This window comes from Xenopus tropicalis, chromosome 6, assembly GCF_000004195.4.
Source record: "Xenopus tropicalis strain Nigerian chromosome 6, UCB_Xtro_10.0, whole genome shotgun sequence".
Taxonomy (NCBI): domain Eukaryota; kingdom Metazoa; phylum Chordata; class Amphibia; order Anura; family Pipidae; genus Xenopus; species Xenopus tropicalis.
This window is the reverse complement of record NC_030682.2, coordinates 5,305,870-5,324,575: the sequence shown is the minus strand read 5'-3', so window position 1 is coordinate 5,324,575 and position 18,706 is coordinate 5,305,870. Positions and strand designations below refer to the sequence as shown.

Here is an 18,706-nt window from a genome sequence, read left to right as displayed (position 1 = left end):
TCTGTTATACAGATAGCTAGAATCTCAGCCATAAAGCAGGGCAGGACTGCTGCTTACAATGGGGATCAGATAGGATCTGTGCCACTGTGACAGAATGCTCTGTTATACAGATAGCTAGAATCTCAGCCATAAAGCAGGGCAGGACTGCTGCTTACAATGGGGGGATCAGATAGGATCTGTGCCACTGTGACAGAATGCTCTGTTATACAGATAGCTAGAATCTCAGCCATAAAGCAGGGCAGGACTGCTGCTTACAATGGGGGGGATCAGATAGGATCTGTGCCACTGTGACAGAATGCTCTGTTATACAGATAGCTAGAATCTCAGCCATAAAGCGGGGCAGGACTGCTGCTTACAATGGGGGGGATCAGATAGGATCTGTGCCACTGTGACAGAATGCTCTGTTATACAGATAGCTAGAATCTCAGCCATAAAGCAGGGCAGGACTGCTGCTTACAATGGGGGGATCAGATAGGATCTGTGCCACTGTGACAGAATGCTCTGTTATACAGATAGCTAGAATCTCAGCCATAAAGCAGGGCAGGACTGCTGCTTACAATGGGGGGATCAGATAGGATCTGTGCCACTGTGACAGAATGCTCTGTTATACAGATAGCTAGAATCTCAGCCATAAAGCAGGGCAGGACTGCTGCTTACAATGGGGGGGATCAGATAGGATCTGTGCCACTGTGACAGAATGCTCTGTTATACAGATAGCTAGAATCTCAGCCATAAAGCGGGGCAGGACTGCTGCTTACAATGGGGGGATCAGATAGGATCTGTGCCACTGTGACAGAATGCTCTGTTATACAGATAGCTAGAATCTCAGCCATAAAGCAGGGCAGGACTGCTGCTTACAATGGGGGGATCAGATAGGATCTGTGCCACTGTGACAGAATGCTCTGTTATACAGATAGCTAGAATCTCAGCCATAAAGCAGGGCAGGACTGCTGCTTACAAAGTGGGGGGGGGGGGGGGGAGCAGCAGCTGTAGGTCTATAGAGGGAGGTGCAGTATAGCGAGAGGGGACAAGATTTAGCTGCAGTAACACTATTTCATATTAATTACGGGGTCCTGTAACGTACCCCCCACTATACACATTTATGAATCGAACCTTCCCATGATTCCCATGTATCATCATCATCATCACATATTTCTATATATATATATATACGGTGCTGGTTTCCCTTAGGGCTAAACATTAACCCTATCTGTAACAATGGCCCCTTTATTGGAGCTCCCTATAGATCCTCTCAGGTCCCTGTCTGGGTTTCACATGAGGGGTGGGCGTGTCCTAACGGTCCCTGCCAGAAGCACAGTAGGAGGGGGAGAGCCAATCACAGCCCTGCAGTCACACAAGCACAGACAGGCTTCAGTTCCCTATCAGGTCAGCTTAGCTGCTGATTGGTTCCTATCCTACAGTGCTGCCGGCCCCCCTGCACATCCAGAGAATTCAGCCAACAGGAAGTGGAACAGAAGGAAAACCTTGCACTGGCTGTTATTTCCTGTACTGTTGGTTCTAACTCCTGAACCACCTGTAACGGCAGCCACTATAGAATTTAAATAGACAGACACTGTTTTCCTAGACAATTCCATTTACACATTACTATCAAATTAGTGGAAAAGTATAATGAAACTGTAACATTCCCTTTTAAAAGACTGGATAGCAAAATAGCAGTTTAGAGTTCTACCACTAGATGTCACTGTCTTTTTTTTTTTTTTTTTAATAAAAGGACTGTAGATCCTAAGCAGTTTCCCCGTATTACCACTAGGTGTCACTGCAGAACTAGGAATCCAAGCGTTGAAGATCTTGGTTTCAGTATGGAATTATTTTCTAGCGCCCCATCTCTCGCTTCCTGTTAGCAGAATCTCTAGCTGGTTGGCAAGCTGATGGTAGGTATGAAAATATCCAAATAATAAGCTAGATATCATTAGTAACCATGGCAGCCATAGCAGCCAGCAGGGTCTGTAGGATAATGGCATCTCTGCAGAGCTCAGCCAATGTACCAATGGACAGTAGTGGGGATAGGGACAGGCATAGGCTGCAGCCTGGTTTGACATTACAAGTCCTAATGGGCCTTGCCTAGAAGCACAGGAAGATGTGGGTAGCCAATCACAGCTCTGCTCTCAAACAGAAAAACTGCAATTCCCTGTCAGGTCTGTCTAGCTGCTGATTGGCTGTCATCCTACAGTGCAAAGTGTTGAGAGCTGATACAGTGTGGGATCATGGGAAAGAAGCCAGCAGGGGGAGGGGCCAAGGGGGGAGGGGTCAAAGAAAGAATTTGAAGTATATTTTATACACTTTAGCTATTTATCTATAATAAACAGACACTGAAAGTGAGAGCTGTGACTTCCATTGTTGGGGAGGCGCCGCCATAAGGAGTGTTGAGACCCATAAATATGCGCCAGTCAGGCCCTATTGCCCCCATTGTTACTGAGCTCCCCCCCCCCAGACATTATTATTCCGCCCCCTACTGGAACACCTGTAGTTTTGGGGGCAACTGATTGCTTCTTAAAGTTATATGGAGAAAAATGTCCCACATGGAATGATTATTATATCCCCCCGTGCTTGTCTGTCTAGATTATTGGGGGGCTCAGAGTTATGTGCTTTGTTCCATCAAACTCCATTGGATTTCACCTTTAGTGGGGATATTGGAATAAGGGCTATTCATTCCAAGGTCTTCTATTTCTCTTCCATTCGGGTAGGTTTCCATGAACTGGGAATATTCCAAATAGAGACAGAGAAAGAAGAAATGGGCTCCAATGGGGGTAAGTAGTCAGGGTTCATTTAGTGTTCAGTGAATAAGAAGGAGATTGCCCTGTCTCTCCCTTACTCCCAGCTTTACACGGCCCCGTCTCTCCCTTACTCCCAGCTTTACACGGCCCCGTCTCTCCCTTACTCCCAGCTTTACACGGCCCCGTCTCTCCCTTACTCCCAGCTTTACACGGCCCCGTCTCTCCCTTACTCCCAGCTTTACACGGCCCCGTCTCTCCCTTACTCCCAGCTTTACACGGCCCTGTCTCTCCCTTACTCCCAGCTTTACACGGCCCTGTCTCTCCCTTACTGCCAGCTTTACACGGCCCTGTCTCTCCCTTACTCCCAGCTTTACACGGCCCTGTCTCTCCCTTACTCCCAGCTTTACGCGGCCCTGTCTCTCCCTTACTCCCAGCTTTACGCGGCCCTGTCTCTCCCTTACTCCCAGCTTTACGCGGCCCTGTCTCTCCCTTACTCCCAGCTTTACGCGGCCCTGTCTCTCCCTTACTCCCAGCTTTACGCGGCCCTGTCTCTCCCTTACTCCCAGCTTTACGCGGCCCTGTCTCTCCCTTACTCCCAGCTTTACGCGGCCCTGTCTCTCCCTTACTCCCAGCTTTACGCGGCCCTGTCTCTCCCTTACTCCCAGCTTTACGCGGCCCTGTCTCTCCCTTACTCCCAGCTTTACGCGGCCCTGTCTCTCCCTTACTCCCAGCTTTACGCGGCCCTGTCTCTCCCTTACTCCCAGCTTTACGCGGCCCTGTCTCTCCCTTACTCCCAGCTTTACACGGCCCAGTCTCTCCCTTACTCCCAGCTTTACGCGGCCCTGTCTCTCCCTTACTCCCAGCTTTACACGGCCCTGTCTCTCCCTTACTCCCAGCTTTACACGGCCCTGTCTCTCCCTTACTCCCAGCTTTACACGGCCCTGTCTCTCCCTTACTCCCAGCTTTACGTGGCCCTGTCTCTCCCTTACTCCCAGCTTTACATGACAGTGCCCATTACTTACTGGCAGGTTCCCCAGAGCCACAACCAGAAATGTTACAGATAAAGAAAGAAGAACCGGACCCTGAGGACCATCAGACCCCAATGGAAAGCTTAGCAGCGCCACTTACTGATGGGGGTAAGTAGCTGGGGGACCTCTCTTGAACATTCAGCCAATTGGCTGCCCGGCATTTACAGGTGGGGGGGGGGGCTCCTGAAGAAACACCCGACCCCCCCCGCGCAGGGTAACGCTGCATTATGTTCCCGAGGGAACAAACAACTTCTTTTATGTTGGTTACTTGTATCTTTGCTTATTTGTATCCATCTCCAAATCAGATGTTCTGTTGGTTGCAGGTTATTTACAGACAGTGCCCAAAGCTGAAGCAGGTTGTGACAGTGAGAAATATCTGCCCCCAGTGAGGAGGGGACTGGGTTCATTGCCATCTGCAGGTGGGTGACTATTCTGCCTACTGCCCCCATGAATTTTTTCTTGCTAAACATAAATACAGGAATACATCTCCCATAACGACCTGAGAGAAGGCCACTTGTTTCTCTCCCTCTAATTGTTCTTACGGCCCTGTCTCTCCCTCACTGGCAGGTTCCCCAGAGCCACAGCCAGAAATATTACAGATAAAGATAAAGGAGGAAGAACCGGACCCTGAGGACCATCAGACTCCAATGGAAATCTTGAAAGTTAAAATCACTGAAGGGAGTAAGTTGGTGTCTGTCCCTAAATGAGAAATCATGTGTAAACCAGAATGTACCAGGGAATTATACTCCTCTAGATATAGAAGGATTGTGCTTAAAGTTGTGTTTCTGACTGATTTATTGAGAAATTCCCCCAAACCCCACTAGCCCCGCCCATCTGTGCCACTTCCTGCTGCCTCCTTTCCCAGGCTGTGCAGGGGGGCGGCGGCACTGTAGGATAGGAACCAATCAGCAGCTAGGCTGACCTGATAGGGAACTAAAGCCTGTCTGTGCTTGTGTGAGTGCAGGGCTGTGATTGGCTCTCCCCCTCCTACTGTGCTTCTGGCAGGGACCGTTAGGACACGCCCACCCCTCATGTGAAACCCAGACAGGGACCTGAGAGGATCTATAGGGAGCTCCAATAAAGGGGCCATTGTTACAGATAGGGTTAATGTTTAGCCCAGAGGGAAACCAGCACCGGATATTATTCATAATTGCCCATAGGGTTAGGGGGGGCGGGTTCACCTTTCCTATAGGTTTTTCATTAGGTCTCCTCACTCAGCCTGCTGATTGGTAACATAGTTAGTCTGACCTGTTTGATTTGTTCTGTTCAGATGCTGATCCATGTGATGAGGGGACCTGTGATGCTGAAACACCCAGAGCTCCGCACGGACCCCAGAGACCCCCAGTGAGAGGAGCCAGTTATCAGCGCAATGGGTTGGGTCTGGCCAAGCAGCAGTTACAGGGAGCTGGGATGGTGTCGGTACGGCCCGGCGTGGGGACTAATCCAATGTGTGGGTCCGGCCCCAGGTATGAGACCCGCGCTGCCAGCTCCAAGTCCCAGGGCTTTATCTGCAATAAATGTGGGAAAATGTTCTCATCGAGTCGGGACCTTCTCACCCACCTCTGTGCCCGGACTTCCCACAGGGGCAACAAAGCCACAGATCTGGGGAGGGAGAGTAATAATAATAATTATGATGTGACCCCCACAGGGGAATTCTGCTGCAAGGAATGCGGCAAAAGCTTCTCCTACAAGATGGGAGTAATAAAGCATGCAAAGGTGCACAGCGGGGAGAAACCCTTCCCCTGCCCTGAATGCGGCAAATGCTTCACCCTCAAGTGCAACCTGCAGAAACACCTGAAGATCCACAGTGGGGAGAAACCATTCACCTGCCCCGAGTGCGGCAAGAGTTTCACTCAGAAGGCGGGGCTTCAGGTGCACCAGAACATGCACGCCGGGGTGAAACCATTCATATGCACAGAGTGTGGGAGGAGCTTCCCGAAGAAGAGCACCCTGCAGAAGCACGGCAAGATTCACACAGTGGAGAGAACCTGTACGAGGTGCGGCAAGAGCGTGACGCAGAGGCGATCCCATGATGGGCAGGCCGAGGAGAAACCATTCACTTGCACAGAGTGTGAAAAGAAAATCAATTACATGAAGGAGCTGCCATACAAATGCACAGAGTGCGGCGACAGCTTCTTCCACAATAGTCACCTGGTCATTCACCGCAAGGTTCACGAAAGGGAGAAACCCTTCAGGTGCAAAGAATGTGGGGAGGCCTTCTCTAAAAGGAAACCGCTAAAGAAACACAGGAGGCTGCACCATGGCTGTAGCACTGAGGGGCCCGGGGGCCCCGGGAATATAGGGACAGCTTGTGAGGGGGGAACCCTGATACCGGACAGAGGGGCCCGGGGGCCCCGGGAATATCGGGACAGCTTGTGATGGGGGAACCCTGATACAGGACAGAGGGGTCCGGGGGCTCCGGGAATGCAGGGACAGCTTGTGAGGGGGGAACCCTGATACCGGACAGAGGGGCCCGGGGGCTCTGGGAATGCAGGGACAGCTTGTGAGGGGGGAACCCTGATACCGGACAGAGGGGCCCGGGGGCCCCGGGAATGCAGGGACAGCTTGTGAGGGGGGAACCCTGATACCGGACAGAGGGGCCCGGGGGCTCTGGGAATGCAGGGACAGCTTGTGAGGGGGGAACCCTGATACAGGACAGAGGGGCCCGGGGGCCCCGGGAATATAGGGACAGCTTGTGATGGGGGAACCCTGATACCAGACAGAGGGGCCCGGGGGCTCTGGGAATGCAGGGACAGCTTGTGAAGGGGGGAACCCTGATACCGGACAGGAGGGGCCCGGGGGGCTCCGGGAATGCAGGGACAGCTTGTGAGGGGGGAACCCTGATACCGGACAGAGGGGCCCGGGGCTCTGGGAATGCAGGGACAGCTTGTGAGGGGGGGAACCCTGATACCGGACAGAGGGGCCCGGGGGCTCTGGGAATGCAGGGACAGCTTGTGAGGGGGGAACCCTGATACCGGACAGAGGGGCCTGGGGGCCCCGGGAATATAGGGACAGCTTGTGAGGGGGGAACCCTGATACCGGACAGAGGGGCCCGGGGGCCCCGGGAATGCAGGGACAGCTTGTGAGGGGGGAACCCTGATACCGGACAGAGGGGCCCGGGGCTCTGGGAATGCAGGGACAGCTTGTGAGGGGGGGAACCCTGATACCGGACAGAGGGGCCCGGGGGCTCTGGGAATGCAGGGACAGCTTGTGAGGGGGGAACCCTGATACCGGACAGAGGGGTCCGGGGGCTCTGGGAATGTAGGGACAGCTTGTGAGGGGGGAACCCTGATACCGGACAGAGGGGCCCGGGGGCTCTGGGAATGTAGGGACAGCTTGTAAGGGGGGAACCCTGATTACCGGACAGAGGGGCCCGGGGGCTCTGGGAATGTAGGGACAGCTTGTAAGGGGGGAACCCTGATACCGGACAGAGGGGCCCGGGGGCTCTGGGAATGTAGGGACAGCTTGTAAGGGGGGAACCCTGATACCGGACAGAGGGGCCCGGGGGCTCTGGGAATGTAGGGACAGCTTGTGAGGGGGAACCCTGATACCGGACAGAGGGGCCCGGGGGCTCTGGGAATGTAGGGACAGCTTGTAAGGGGGGAACCCTGATACCGGACAGAGGGCCCGGGGGCTCTGGGAATGTAGGGACAGCTTGTAAGGGGGAACCCAGATACCGGACAGAGGGGCCCGGGGGCTCTGGGAATGCAGGGACAGCTTGTGAGGGGGGAACCCAGATACCGGACAGAGGGGCCCGGGGGCTCTGGGAATGCAGGGACAGCTTGTGAGGGGGGAACCCAGATACCGGACAGAGGGGCCCGGGGGCTCTGGGAATGCAGGGACAGCTTGTGAGGGGGGAACCCTGATACCGGACAGAGGGGCCCGGGGGCTCTGGGAATGCAGGGACAGCTTGTGAGGGGGGAACCCAGATACCGGACAGAGGGGCCCGGGGGCTCTGGGAATGCAGGGACAGCTTGTGAGGGGGGAACCCTGATACCGGACAGAGGGGCCCGGGGGCTCTGGGAATGCAGGGACAGCTTGTGAGGGGGAACCCAGATACCGGACAGAGGGGCCCGGGGGCTCTGGGAATGCAGGGACAGCTTGTGAGGGGGGAACCCAGATACCGGACAGAGGGGCCCGGGGGCTCCGGGAATGTAGGGACAGCTTGTGAGGGGGGAACCCTGATACCGGACAGAGGGGCCCGGGGGCTCTGGGAATGTAGGGACAGCTTGTGAGGGGGGAACCCAGATACCGGACAGAGGGGCCCGGGGGCTCTGGGAATGTAGGGACAGCTTGTGAGGGGGGAACCCAGATACCGGACAGAGGGGCCCGGGGGCTCTGGGAATGCAGGGACAGCTTGTGAGGGGGGAACCCTGATACCGGACAGAGGGGCCCGGGGGCTCTGGGAATGCAGGGACAGCTTGTGAGGGGGGAACCCAGATACCGGACAGAGGGGCCCGGGGGCCCCGGGAATGCAGGGACAGCTTGTGAGGGGGGACCCTGATACCGGACAGAGGGACCTGGGGGCCACAGCTTGTGAGGGGGAACCCTGATAACGGACAGCATGCAGGGGAGGTAATGGGATCAGCAGCAGCCAATACATGAACCTGTGCGTTGATCCTCTGCTCATTGCTCTCCTTTATTCATTGGCCTGGGCACATTGTCATCTGGGTTTGGGCTGAACCTGCAATGGTCTGGGGGCCGTACATGTATAATATTACTGTATGTAGGAAGCAGTATGGCAGCAATGATAAAAAGTGAATAAATGTTAGGCTGGCTCTTAACTTGGTTCTTCTGATTTGTACATCAGCCAATCAGTGCTGTGAATCCCCATCATGTGTCGGGCCCCAGACTCATGGATCCTCCCACCCCCTTATCCTTGATTGGTTTGTTCCACTCCCTGGGGCTTCGTTGGTATAACATTATTCTGTTTTAAAGGGGAAATTATTCCACTATTTTAGGAGGAGTGTATTGAGTAACCAAGTACATTCCCCTTTGTTGTCGCCACTGGGTTGGGGGACCCCTAGGGACACCCCAGCCTGCCCCATGCCTTAAAGGAGACATATCCTATAAACATTATGAATGTACCAGGGAATTATACTCCTCTAGATATAGAAGGATTGTGCTTAAAGTTGTGTTTCTGACTGATTTATTGAGAAATTCCCCCAAACCCCACTAGCCCCGCCCATCTGTTCCACTTCCTGCTGCCTCCTTTCCCAGGCTGTGCAGGGGGGCGGCGGCACTGTAGGATAGGAACCAATCAGCAGCTAGGCTGACCTGATAGGGAACTGAAGCCTGTCTGTGCTTGTGTGAGTGCAGGGCTGTGATTGGCTCTCCCCCTCCTACTGTGCTTCTGGCAGGGACCGTTAGGACACGCCCACCCCTCATGTGAAACCCAGACAGGGACCTGAGAGGATCTATAGGGAGCTCCAATAAAGGGGCCATTGTTACAGATAGGGTTAATGTTTAGCCCAAAGGGAAACCAGCACCGGATATTATTCATAATTGCCTACAGGGTTAGGGGTTTTCCCATTTATCCAATATGTCTCCTTTAACATTAGCTTTGGCCCAGGGCTACTAATTCTCCCCAAAAGAAATGTTCCCATTGGCTGCAGTCAGTCTCTATCAGTCTGTTTATCAAAGGGTGAACGGACAGTTCCCTAGCGGAGCTCCTTTGACTCCTATAGGAATCTTACAGTGTTCTGGTGGCTTCTCTCTGATGCCCCTCCCCCGGTTGGCCCGGTTGGCCCGGTTAGAGGCAAAGATACAGCGGTTCCGAGGGTCGGACTGCGCACTTCTCACTTTCAGCCACTAGAGGCCGCTCTGTTCCGTACGCCATGAGTGTAAGGCTTATTAGCAGTCGAGCCGCTAGGTGTCGCTGCTTGGGTAGGAACTCTAGTGTAGCGTTACAGGAAGGTATTTTCCGGAGCGCCGCTCATTACTTCCTGCTTCCAGGGTCACATGACCGGGTAAGTAGGTTTCCTAGGAATTGCCCAGAAGCCGGTACCCAGGTGTGCACCCAGAATGGCGGCCCCCGGCTGCCTGTCCCTTTGTATCTGCCCGGAGAGCGGGGCCGGGCCAGTTGGCTTGTGCTTCTCTCATCCCAAGGGCTGACATGGGGCTGCAGCCTACACTGGCTTCTTCCTGTGCAACCAGGTATTTGGTCTCATCACAAACCTGCACTGAGCGCCGAACCGTGTGGCTGCTAATAAGCTGTAGGGGCTGGGGGTTCGGTACCGGCTATATAACTGGTTTGTTGTTTGGGTGTATCTCCCCTTTAATGCAGAACAGCTCCCATTGGCTGAACCGGCAGTGCTCCATACACACAAGCCAGGGATAATCTGTACAACTCACACTGGGGGTAATATCACATGGTTTCACATCTAAACAATAATGCCCCCCATTGTAACACATAAGGATATTAGAAGTGACCTTAGAGTTCTGCCATTGTGCCTTAGTGTGGTCACTTGTCTATGATGCCCTATATCCTTATGTGTCATGATGGGGGGTACATTATATATATATATGTATGTATGTATATCTTTATTTATAAAGTGCTACTTATGTACGCAGCGCTGTACAGTAGATACATTAATACAAACAGGGTGTTAATAAGATAATAGATAAATACAAAGTATAACAATAAATACAAATAAATACAGTTGCAATAAGTTAATTGTCGAGGACACAAGAGGAAGGAGGTCCCTGCCCCGTAGAGCTTACAATCTATATGGGAGGGTAACTAACAGACACAAATAGGCAAATATAAGGGCTGTAGGTCAAACCTGAGGAAGAGCACAGTTGGTGCTCGAAACGTTGGATCTTTTTCAATAAATTCTTTTTTGTTTTTTCTAAAGTCCCTATGTGTGCGGTACTCTGTTTATTGCACATTTGTGACCAGCACCTAGGGCATTTGATTGCTTGAAGGGTGTGCTCCGTTTGTTTTTGTATATATATATATTGTATAAATTACCACTTTTAAGTCCTGTGAGTGCAGAATCTCTCTTTATGGTTTATGTGATATCTGCTGTACTGCACCCAGGCACATTGGCTCTACAGTTATACGTGAGTGCCTAATTAGGAGTTGGTTCGGTTTGGAATCCCTTGGGATGGATTCGGAAGTTCGGCCGAACCCTCGTATCTGTGCGTATCTGTATGTACTACATCTCTGTAGCCACGAGACATTGGCCCTGATGTTCCTTTCATATTTATTTCGTACTCTTCTCTTATAGCGTTAGTCCCCCCCGCTGTTCCCAGGCCTGATGGATAAGAAGCTGATAAAGTAATGAGGAACCAAGGCCCTCCAATCAGCACACAGCCAGCAAAGCTCCGCCCATTGCCAACATGGAGTCACGCTTGTCCCGTGAGTTGACACAGACACACTGACCAGGAAACCTACCTTTGTGTGTAATTGTATATAGTGCTGGGGGGTATTTACACTCCCCCCCCCCCGTATTCCTATATTCCTACACACAGGGATTTCTTACATTCACACCCTGTATTCCCTATAGCCACATACATATGGCTAATAACACTAATCAAAGGGTTGTTGTGCTGTTGCTAGGGATATAGGAACCAGGGGTCTGCAGTGGCCATACGGTGCCCCCCCCCAAATGACTCTATTGTACAGGGCTCCTATTAGTTCTTATTTACATGTCATTTTAACATCAGAATTTATTGTCCTATTTCGGCAGGTTATTCAGTGACCGCCCCCAGTGTGAAAGTGGAAAAGGAACCCGCCGGCACCAATCACATAGCTGCAATAAAGAGAGAAACAGATTCATTTTCATTGGACGGTAACTAATTCCCTGCATCCCGCAGGGGCTCCCAGAAGCACAGGGAATGCACACAGACGCGCGGGGTAGTCACGCAGCAGATTCAGTCTATGATATTTAGCTCCACTTGTTTGCTGATCTTCCCTCCCCCAGTAACGCTTTATCTGTAGCCTTTTCCTTACGTATCTTTGTTGTGTCTCTGTGAGATGTTTATAGGAAGCGCACAGCCTTACTCCCAGCTTTACACGGCCCTGTCTCTCCCTTACTCCCAGCTTTACACGGCCCTGTCTCTCCCTTACTCCCAGCTTTACACGGCCCTGTCTCTCCCTTACTCCCAGCTTTACACGGCCCTGTCTCTCCCTTACTCCCAGCTTTACACGGGCCCTGTCTCTCCCTTACTCCCAGCTTTACGCGGCCCTGTCTCTCCTTACTCCCAAGCTTTACACAGCCCTGTCTCTCCCTTACTCCCAGCTTTACACGGCCCTGTCTCTCCCTTACTCCCAGCTTTACACGGCCCTGTCTCTCCCTTACTCCCAGCTTTACACGGCCCTGTCTCTCCCTTACTCTCAGCTTTACACGGCCCTGTCTCTCCCTTACTCCCAGCTTTACGCGGCCCTGTCTCTCCCTTACTCCCAGCTTTACGCGGCCCTGTCTCTCCCTTACTCCCAGCTTTACACGGCCCTGTCTCTCCCTTACTCCCAGCTTTACACGGCCCTGTCTCTCCCTTACTCCCAGCTTTACACGGCCCTGTCTCTCCCTTACTCCCAGCTTTACACGGCCCTGTCTCTCCCTTACTCCCAGCTTTACACGGCCCTGTCTCTCCCTTACTCCCAGCTTTACACGGCCCTGTCTCTCCCTTACTCCCAGCTTTACACGGCCCTGTGTCTCCCTTACTCCCAGCTTTACACGGCCCTGTGTCTCCCTTACTCCCAGCTTCCCCAGAGCCACAGCCGGAAATATTACAGATAAAGATAAAGGAGGAAGAGGCTGAATTTGATTCCGACGCAGACCAGATAGACAGCGTGGAAGTCACACTTTCTGATGGGGGTAAGTAGCTAATTGCCCTGCTGGGAGCACTGGCCATACAGTATGGTTCCCCTGGAATAGGTAGGAACCCCTAACTACAAAGCCCCGCCCTTACAGTCCAGTGGGAGAGCACTGTACTCCGGCTACCCATAGTGCCCAGTCAATTTCCCTATCATAGTTGGGGGTGATAGTGTCCCTTGTCTTTAGAGTGCTACAGTATGTATCTGTGTATATACTCCATGCCACTGTGTATATACTCCATGCATCTGTGTATATACTCCATGCACCTGTGTATATACTCCATGCATCTGTGTATATACTCCATGCACCTGTGTATATACTCCATGCATCTGTGTATATACTCCATGCACCTGTGTATATACTCCATGCATCTGTGTATTTACTCCATGCATCTGTGTATATACTCCATGCACCTGTGTATATACTCCATGCACCTGTGTATATACTCCATGCATCTGTGTATATACTCCATGCACCTGTGTATATACTCCATGCACCTGTGTATATACTCCATGCATCTGTGTATATACTCCATGCACCTGTGTATATACTCCATGCATCTGTGTATTTACTCCATGCACCTGTGTATATACTCCATGCACCTGTGTATATACTCCATGCATCTGTGTATATACTCCATGCACCTGTGTATATACTCCATGCATCTGTGTATATACTCCATGCACCTGTGTATATACTCCATGCACCTGTGTATATACTCCATGCACCTGTGTATATACTCCATGCATCTGTGTATATACTCCATGCATCTGTGTATATACTCCATGCACCTGTGTATATACTCCATGCACCTGTGTATATACTCCATGCACCTGTGTATATACTCCATGCATCAGTGTATATACTCCATGCAACTATGTATATACTCTATCTGTGTATATACTCCATGCAACTATGTATATACTCTATCTGTGTATATACTCCATGCAACTATGTATATACTCTATCTGTGTATATACTCCATGCAACTATGTATATACTCTATCTGTGTATATACTCCATGCACCTGTGTATATACTCCATGCACCTGTGTGTATACTCCATGCACCTGTGTGTATACTCCATGCACCTGTGTGTATACTCCATGCACCTGTGTATATACTCCATGCACCTGTGTATATACTCCATGCACCTGTGTATATACTCCATGCACCTGTGTATATACTCCATGCATCTGTGTATATACTCCATGCACCTGTGTATATACTCCATGCATCTGTGTATATACTCCATGCATCTGTGTATATACTCCATGCACCTGTGTATATACTCCATGCACCTGTGTATATACTCCATGCACCTGTGTATATACTCCATGCACCTGTGTATATACTCCATGCACCTGTGTATATACTCCATGCACCTGTGTATATACTCCATGCACCTGTGTATATACTCCATGCACCTGTGTATATACTCCATGCACCTGTGTATATACTCCATGCACCTGTGTATATACTCCATGCCACTGTGTATATACTCCATGCCACTGTGTATATACTCCATGCACCTGTGTATATACTCCATGCACCTGTGTATATACTCCATGCATCTGTGTATATACTCCATGCATCTGTGTATATACTCCATGCATCTGTGTATATACTCCATGCATCTGTGTATATACTCCATGCATCTGTGTATATACTCCATGCATCTGTGTATATACTCCATGCACCTGTGTATATACTCCATGCACCTGTGTATATACTCCATGCACCTGTGTATATACTCCATGCATCAGTGTATATACTCCATGCATCTGTGTATATACTCCATGCAACTATACTGTATATACTCTGCAACTATGTATATACTCTATCTGTGTATATACTCCATGCACCTGTGTATATACTCCATGCACCTGTGTATATACTCCATGCACCTGTGTATATACTCCATGCACCTGTGTATATACTCCATGCACCTGTGTATATACTCCATGCATCTGTGTATATACTCCATGCATCTGTGTATATACTCCATGCACCTGTGTATATACTCCATGCACCTGTGTATATACTCCATGCACCTGTGTATATACTCCATGCACCTGTGTATATACTCCATGCATCTGTGTATATACTCCATGCATCTGTGTATATACTCCATGCATCTGTGTATATACTCCATGCACCTGTGTATATACTCCATGCACCTGTGTATATACTCCATGCACCTGTGTATATACTCCATGCACCTGTGTATATACTCCATGCACCTGTGTATATACTCCATGCATCTGTGTATATACTCCATGCAACTATACTGTATATACTCTGCAACTATGTATATACTCTATCTGTGTATATACTCCATGCACCTGTGTATATACTCCATGCACCTGTGTATATACTCCATGCACCTGTGTATATACTCCATGCATCTGTGTATATACTCCATGCATCTGTGTATATACTCCATGCATCTGTGTGTATACTCCATGCACCTGTGTGTATACTCCATGCACCTGTGTATATACTCCATGCACCTGTGTATATACTCCATGCACCTGTGTATATACTCCATGCATCTGTGTATATACTCCATGCATCTGTGTATATACTCCATGCAACTATACTGTATATACTCTATCTGTGTATATACTCCATGCAACTATGTATATACTCTATCTGTGTATATACTCTGTGTATATACTCCATGTATCTATGTTTATGGCTCTTTATGTAGAGTACAGCCCAAGTGATGAGGGAAGTATCCACACGGAACCCCCGAGATTATGGAGAAAATGCCGGAGCCTCCCAGCACCAAAAGCCCAGGGTGACGTCTGTTCCAAAGAGTCGAGTTATATTTGCAGTAAATGTGGGAAAAGCTTCTGTAAGGGCAGAGATCTGCCATCTCACGTCTGTATCAGCGCTTTCTACGACATCCAGCCCCAAGACGTGGCCCCCGCGGGGGAATTCCACTGCTCCGAATGCGGCACGACTTTCTCCCGTAAGGCGGCCCTCTTGGAACATCTGAGGCTTCACAAGGGGGAGAAACCATTTGTCTGCAGGGCATGTGGGAAACTGTTTGCCCGGAAGCTCCTCCTCCAGAACCACCAGAAGGAGCACTCGGGGGGGAAACCATTCACCTGCGCGCAGTGCGGCAAAAGCTTTTCCAAGAAGTTCAACCTTATGAGGCACGAGAAGAGCAGCCTTCAGATCCACCAGAAACAAAGCACGGAGGCCAAACTCTTCCCCTGCGCTTACTGCGACAAGAGCTTCTCCCGCAAGTTCAACCTGCTCCGCCACGAGATCGTCCACATGGTGCAAATAACGTGCAAAGTGTGCGGCAGAGGCTTTCACCAAAAGGTTTCCCTCAAAATCGAAACCGGGGAGAAACCCTTCCTGTGCTCCGAGTGTGAGAAGGTCAGTTCCGACTGCGGAAAGAAAAGGACTCAGCCGTTCAAGTGCCCGCGGTGCGGGGATACGTTCTTTCAGAAGTCGCACCTCCTCGCCCACCAGAAAGTTCACGAAAGGGAGAAACGCTTCAGCTGCGCAAAGTGCGGGGAGAGGTTCCCCACCAACAAGGAACTGAGGAAACACAGGAAGTCCCATAGGGTTAGGAAAGTGGGGGCGGAGGCTGGGGAGTCAGAAAAACGGGAAAGGGAATGAGAAAGCGCCTCCTACAGGGCTGTCAGGATAAGCCCCCGGGGAGAAGCTTGTCAGGGGAATATAAGGCTGGGCCTTAGTACCCACGGGTTATTATACAGGACATCGGCCATCGCTTTATTCTATAGAAGGACCCCTATCTGGTTGGATAAGGGGTTACATGCACCTATGGGCAATCTGCCCCCTCCTTAAAGGGATACAGTCAGTAATGCATTAGGAGCCCAGACTGGATCTGTGGGTTCTGGCAAACACAGAGGGGCTGCCGTAAGATGCCGGAGACAGGGAACTGCGCATGGAAAGGCATTTGGGACCGGTTAGTCCTATCGCGGGCGACTAAAGATGCCCATACACCTTGCCGAGCGAGCGGATATTCTCCCAATATCCCCCACCTACGGGTGGGCAATATCGGGAGAATCCAGGCTAATTCGATCGTTTGGCCCTGGGGCCAAACAATCGTATTGTAACGATGGGTATAGGCAAAGTCGGTCCGGGGACTGCGTCAACGAGCCAATGTGGTCCCCGATCCGACTAGATTTTCTAACCTGGCTGATTTCAGGCCATATATCGGTCGGGCAGGCCTGTCGGTACGGTAACAGCCCTATTGCCCAGGCAGTCAGTGTTTCCTGTGAGATGCTTTCCAACCAGTGTCCAAACACAGAACTGAGTAGCCAAGGGGCTTGCACTGATCCCTAAGGGCAATATAAACCAGGCTGATGTAGCCCCGCCCTCTGCCCAGAGCTTGGGTGCCCTTCATTCCCTGGCTCCCAGCTCCACTCAGGAGACTAATTATATCTGTATATTAGTAAGTTACAACTGTTACTCAATAAACACTAGGGGGGAAACTAAGTAGAGCTTTTTTTAAAGGGTAACTAAACCCCCACATTACTAAAAGCTTGATAGTCGCCCTGCTCCATCCCCGACCAGCCACATTGGGTGGCTTCCATTGGGTACGATCCTGCTTGCTGATCTCCATTGTGGAGCCTGGGACTGGAAGAATGATGAACAATGGTGGGAGTAGTTCCCTTTAAATCCATGATCATGGCTGGAGGTAGGTGCACATCAATGGGGGCTTTAAGGCTATTCTGTCACCCAATCCCATCGTTACAGCTCCTTTGTATTTTTTATATGCAATTGACTGGCAGATTCTGTTACATTCTGTAAAGTTTCCATAAAGTCACTTATTTCAATGTAACTGCGTTTGTCTCTTCATTGGCTAAACTTTATTAGCAACTCAGCAAAGGGACAGAGTGTCAGGCAGGGACATGCCATTGTATTATCCACCCAGACATGAAGGGATGTGCCTTCTAAACATACAGTTTGCGCTGCTTTTTATAAATATTTTCAGCCATAAAGCAGGGCAGGACTGCTGCTTACAATGGGGGGATCAGATAGGATCTGTGCCACTGTGACAGAATGCTCTGTTATACAGATAGCTAGAATCTCAGCCATAAAGCAGGGCAGGACTGCTGCTTACAATGGGGGGGGGGGGGGGGGGGATCAGATAGGATCTGTGCCACTGTGACAGAATGCTCTGTTATACAGATAGCTAGAATCTCAGCCATAAAGCAGGGCAGGACTGCTGCTTACAATGGGGGGATCAGATAGGATCTGTGCCACTGTGACAGAATGCTCTGTTATACAGATAGCTAGAATCTCAGCCATAAAGCAGGGCAGGACTGCTGCTTACAATGGGGGGATCAGATAGGATCTGTGCCACTGTGACAGAATGCTCTGTTATACAGATAGCTAGAATCTCAGCCATAAAGCAGGGCAGGACTGCTGCTTACAATGGGGGGGATCAGATAGGATCTGTGCCACTGTGACAGAATGCTCTGTTATACAGATAGCTAGAATCTCAGCCATAAAGCAGGGCAGGACTGCTGCTTACAATGGGGGGATCAGATAGGATCTGTGCCACTGTGACAGAATGCTCTGTTATACAGATAGCTAGAATCTCAGCCATAAAGCAGGGCAGGACTGCTGCTTACAATGGGGGGGGATAGGATCTGTGCCACTGTGACAGAATGCTCTGTTATACAGATAGCTAGAATCTCAGCCATAAAGCAGGGCAGGACTGCTGCTTACAATGGGTGGGGGGTCAGATAGGATCTGTGCCACTGTGACAGAATGCTCTGTTATACAGATAGCTAGAATCTCAGCCATAAAGCAGGGCAGGACTGCTGCTTACAATGGGGGGATCAGATAGGATCTGTGCCACTGTGACAGAATGCTCTGTTATACAGATAGCTAGAATCTCAGCCATAAAGCAGGGCAGGACTGCTGCTTACAATGGGGGGATCAGATAGGGTCTGTGCCACTGTGACAGAATGCTCTGTTATACAGATAGCTAGAATCTCAGCCATAAAGCAGGGCAGGACTGCTGCTTACAATGGGGGGGGATCAGATAGGATCTGTGCCACTGTGACAGAATGCTCCGTTATACAGATAGCTAGAATCTCAGCCATAAAGCAGGGCAGGACTGCTGC

General features: G+C 50.7%; 2 protein-coding genes across 6 annotated transcripts; both read left to right on the top strand.

Moving 5' to 3' along the window:
* Positions 1–2,275: 2,275 nt before the first annotated feature.
* Positions 2,276–6,527, top strand: LOC116406459 (zinc finger protein OZF-like). Of its 2 annotated transcripts, XM_031904253.1 has the most exons (5): positions 2,276–2,768; positions 3,764–3,871; positions 4,087–4,182; positions 4,331–4,444; positions 5,034–6,527. In XM_031904253.1, the coding sequence occupies exons 1-5, from the start codon at positions 2,522–2,524 to the stop codon at positions 6,140–6,142; spliced, it is 1,674 nt and encodes a 557-aa protein (XP_031760113.1). In that variant the 5' UTR covers positions 2,276–2,521; the 3' UTR covers positions 6,143–6,527. The 2 variants fall into 2 exon arrangements, with proteins under 2 accessions (XP_031760113.1, XP_031760114.1); XM_031904254.1 differs by lacking the exons at positions 3,764–3,871; positions 4,087–4,182 and having other exon boundaries at positions 2,278–2,768.
* Positions 6,528–9,638: 3,111 nt separating this feature from the next.
* LOC116411624 (gastrula zinc finger protein XlCGF57.1-like) lies at positions 9,639–17,412 on the top strand. 4 transcript variants are annotated; one of them, XM_031904293.1, is made up of 5 exons: positions 9,639–9,732; positions 10,996–11,126; positions 11,458–11,559; positions 12,472–12,585; positions 15,298–17,412. In XM_031904293.1, exons 2-5 carry the CDS (start codon positions 11,108–11,110, stop codon positions 16,221–16,223), a joined length of 1,161 nt encoding a protein of 386 aa, XP_031760153.1. In that variant the 5' UTR covers positions 9,639–9,732; positions 10,996–11,107; the 3' UTR covers positions 16,224–17,412. The 4 variants fall into 4 exon arrangements, with proteins under 4 accessions (XP_031760153.1, XP_031760152.1, XP_031760155.1 ...); XM_031904292.1 differs by lacking the exon at positions 9,639–9,732 and adding an exon at positions 9,742–9,919; XM_031904295.1 differs by lacking the exon at positions 9,639–9,732 and adding an exon at positions 9,742–10,124 and having other exon boundaries at positions 11,458–11,624.
* The last annotated feature ends 1,294 nt before the right edge of the window (positions 17,413–18,706 follow it).

Bases quoted from the DNA above. Each gene is read 5' to 3' on its own strand.
- LOC116406459 (XM_031904253.1), top strand. From the start codon at position 2,522: ATGGAGAAAAATGTCCCACATGGAATGATTATTATATCCCCCCGTGCT. The intron at 3,872-4,086 runs GTAAGTAGCTGG...TGTTGGTTGCAG, and splicing joins AGCGCCACTTACTGATGGGG to GTTATTTACAGACAGTGCCC. The intron at 4,183-4,330 runs GTGGGTGACTAT...CCTCACTGGCAG, and splicing joins GGGTTCATTGCCATCTGCAG to GTTCCCCAGAGCCACAGCCA.
- LOC116411624 (XM_031904293.1), top strand. The intron at 11,560-12,471 runs GTAACTAATTCC...CCTTACTCCCAG, and splicing joins AGATTCATTTTCATTGGACG to CTTCCCCAGAGCCACAGCCG. The intron at 12,586-15,297 runs GTAAGTAGCTAA...CTCTTTATGTAG, and splicing joins AGTCACACTTTCTGATGGGG to AGTACAGCCCAAGTGATGAG.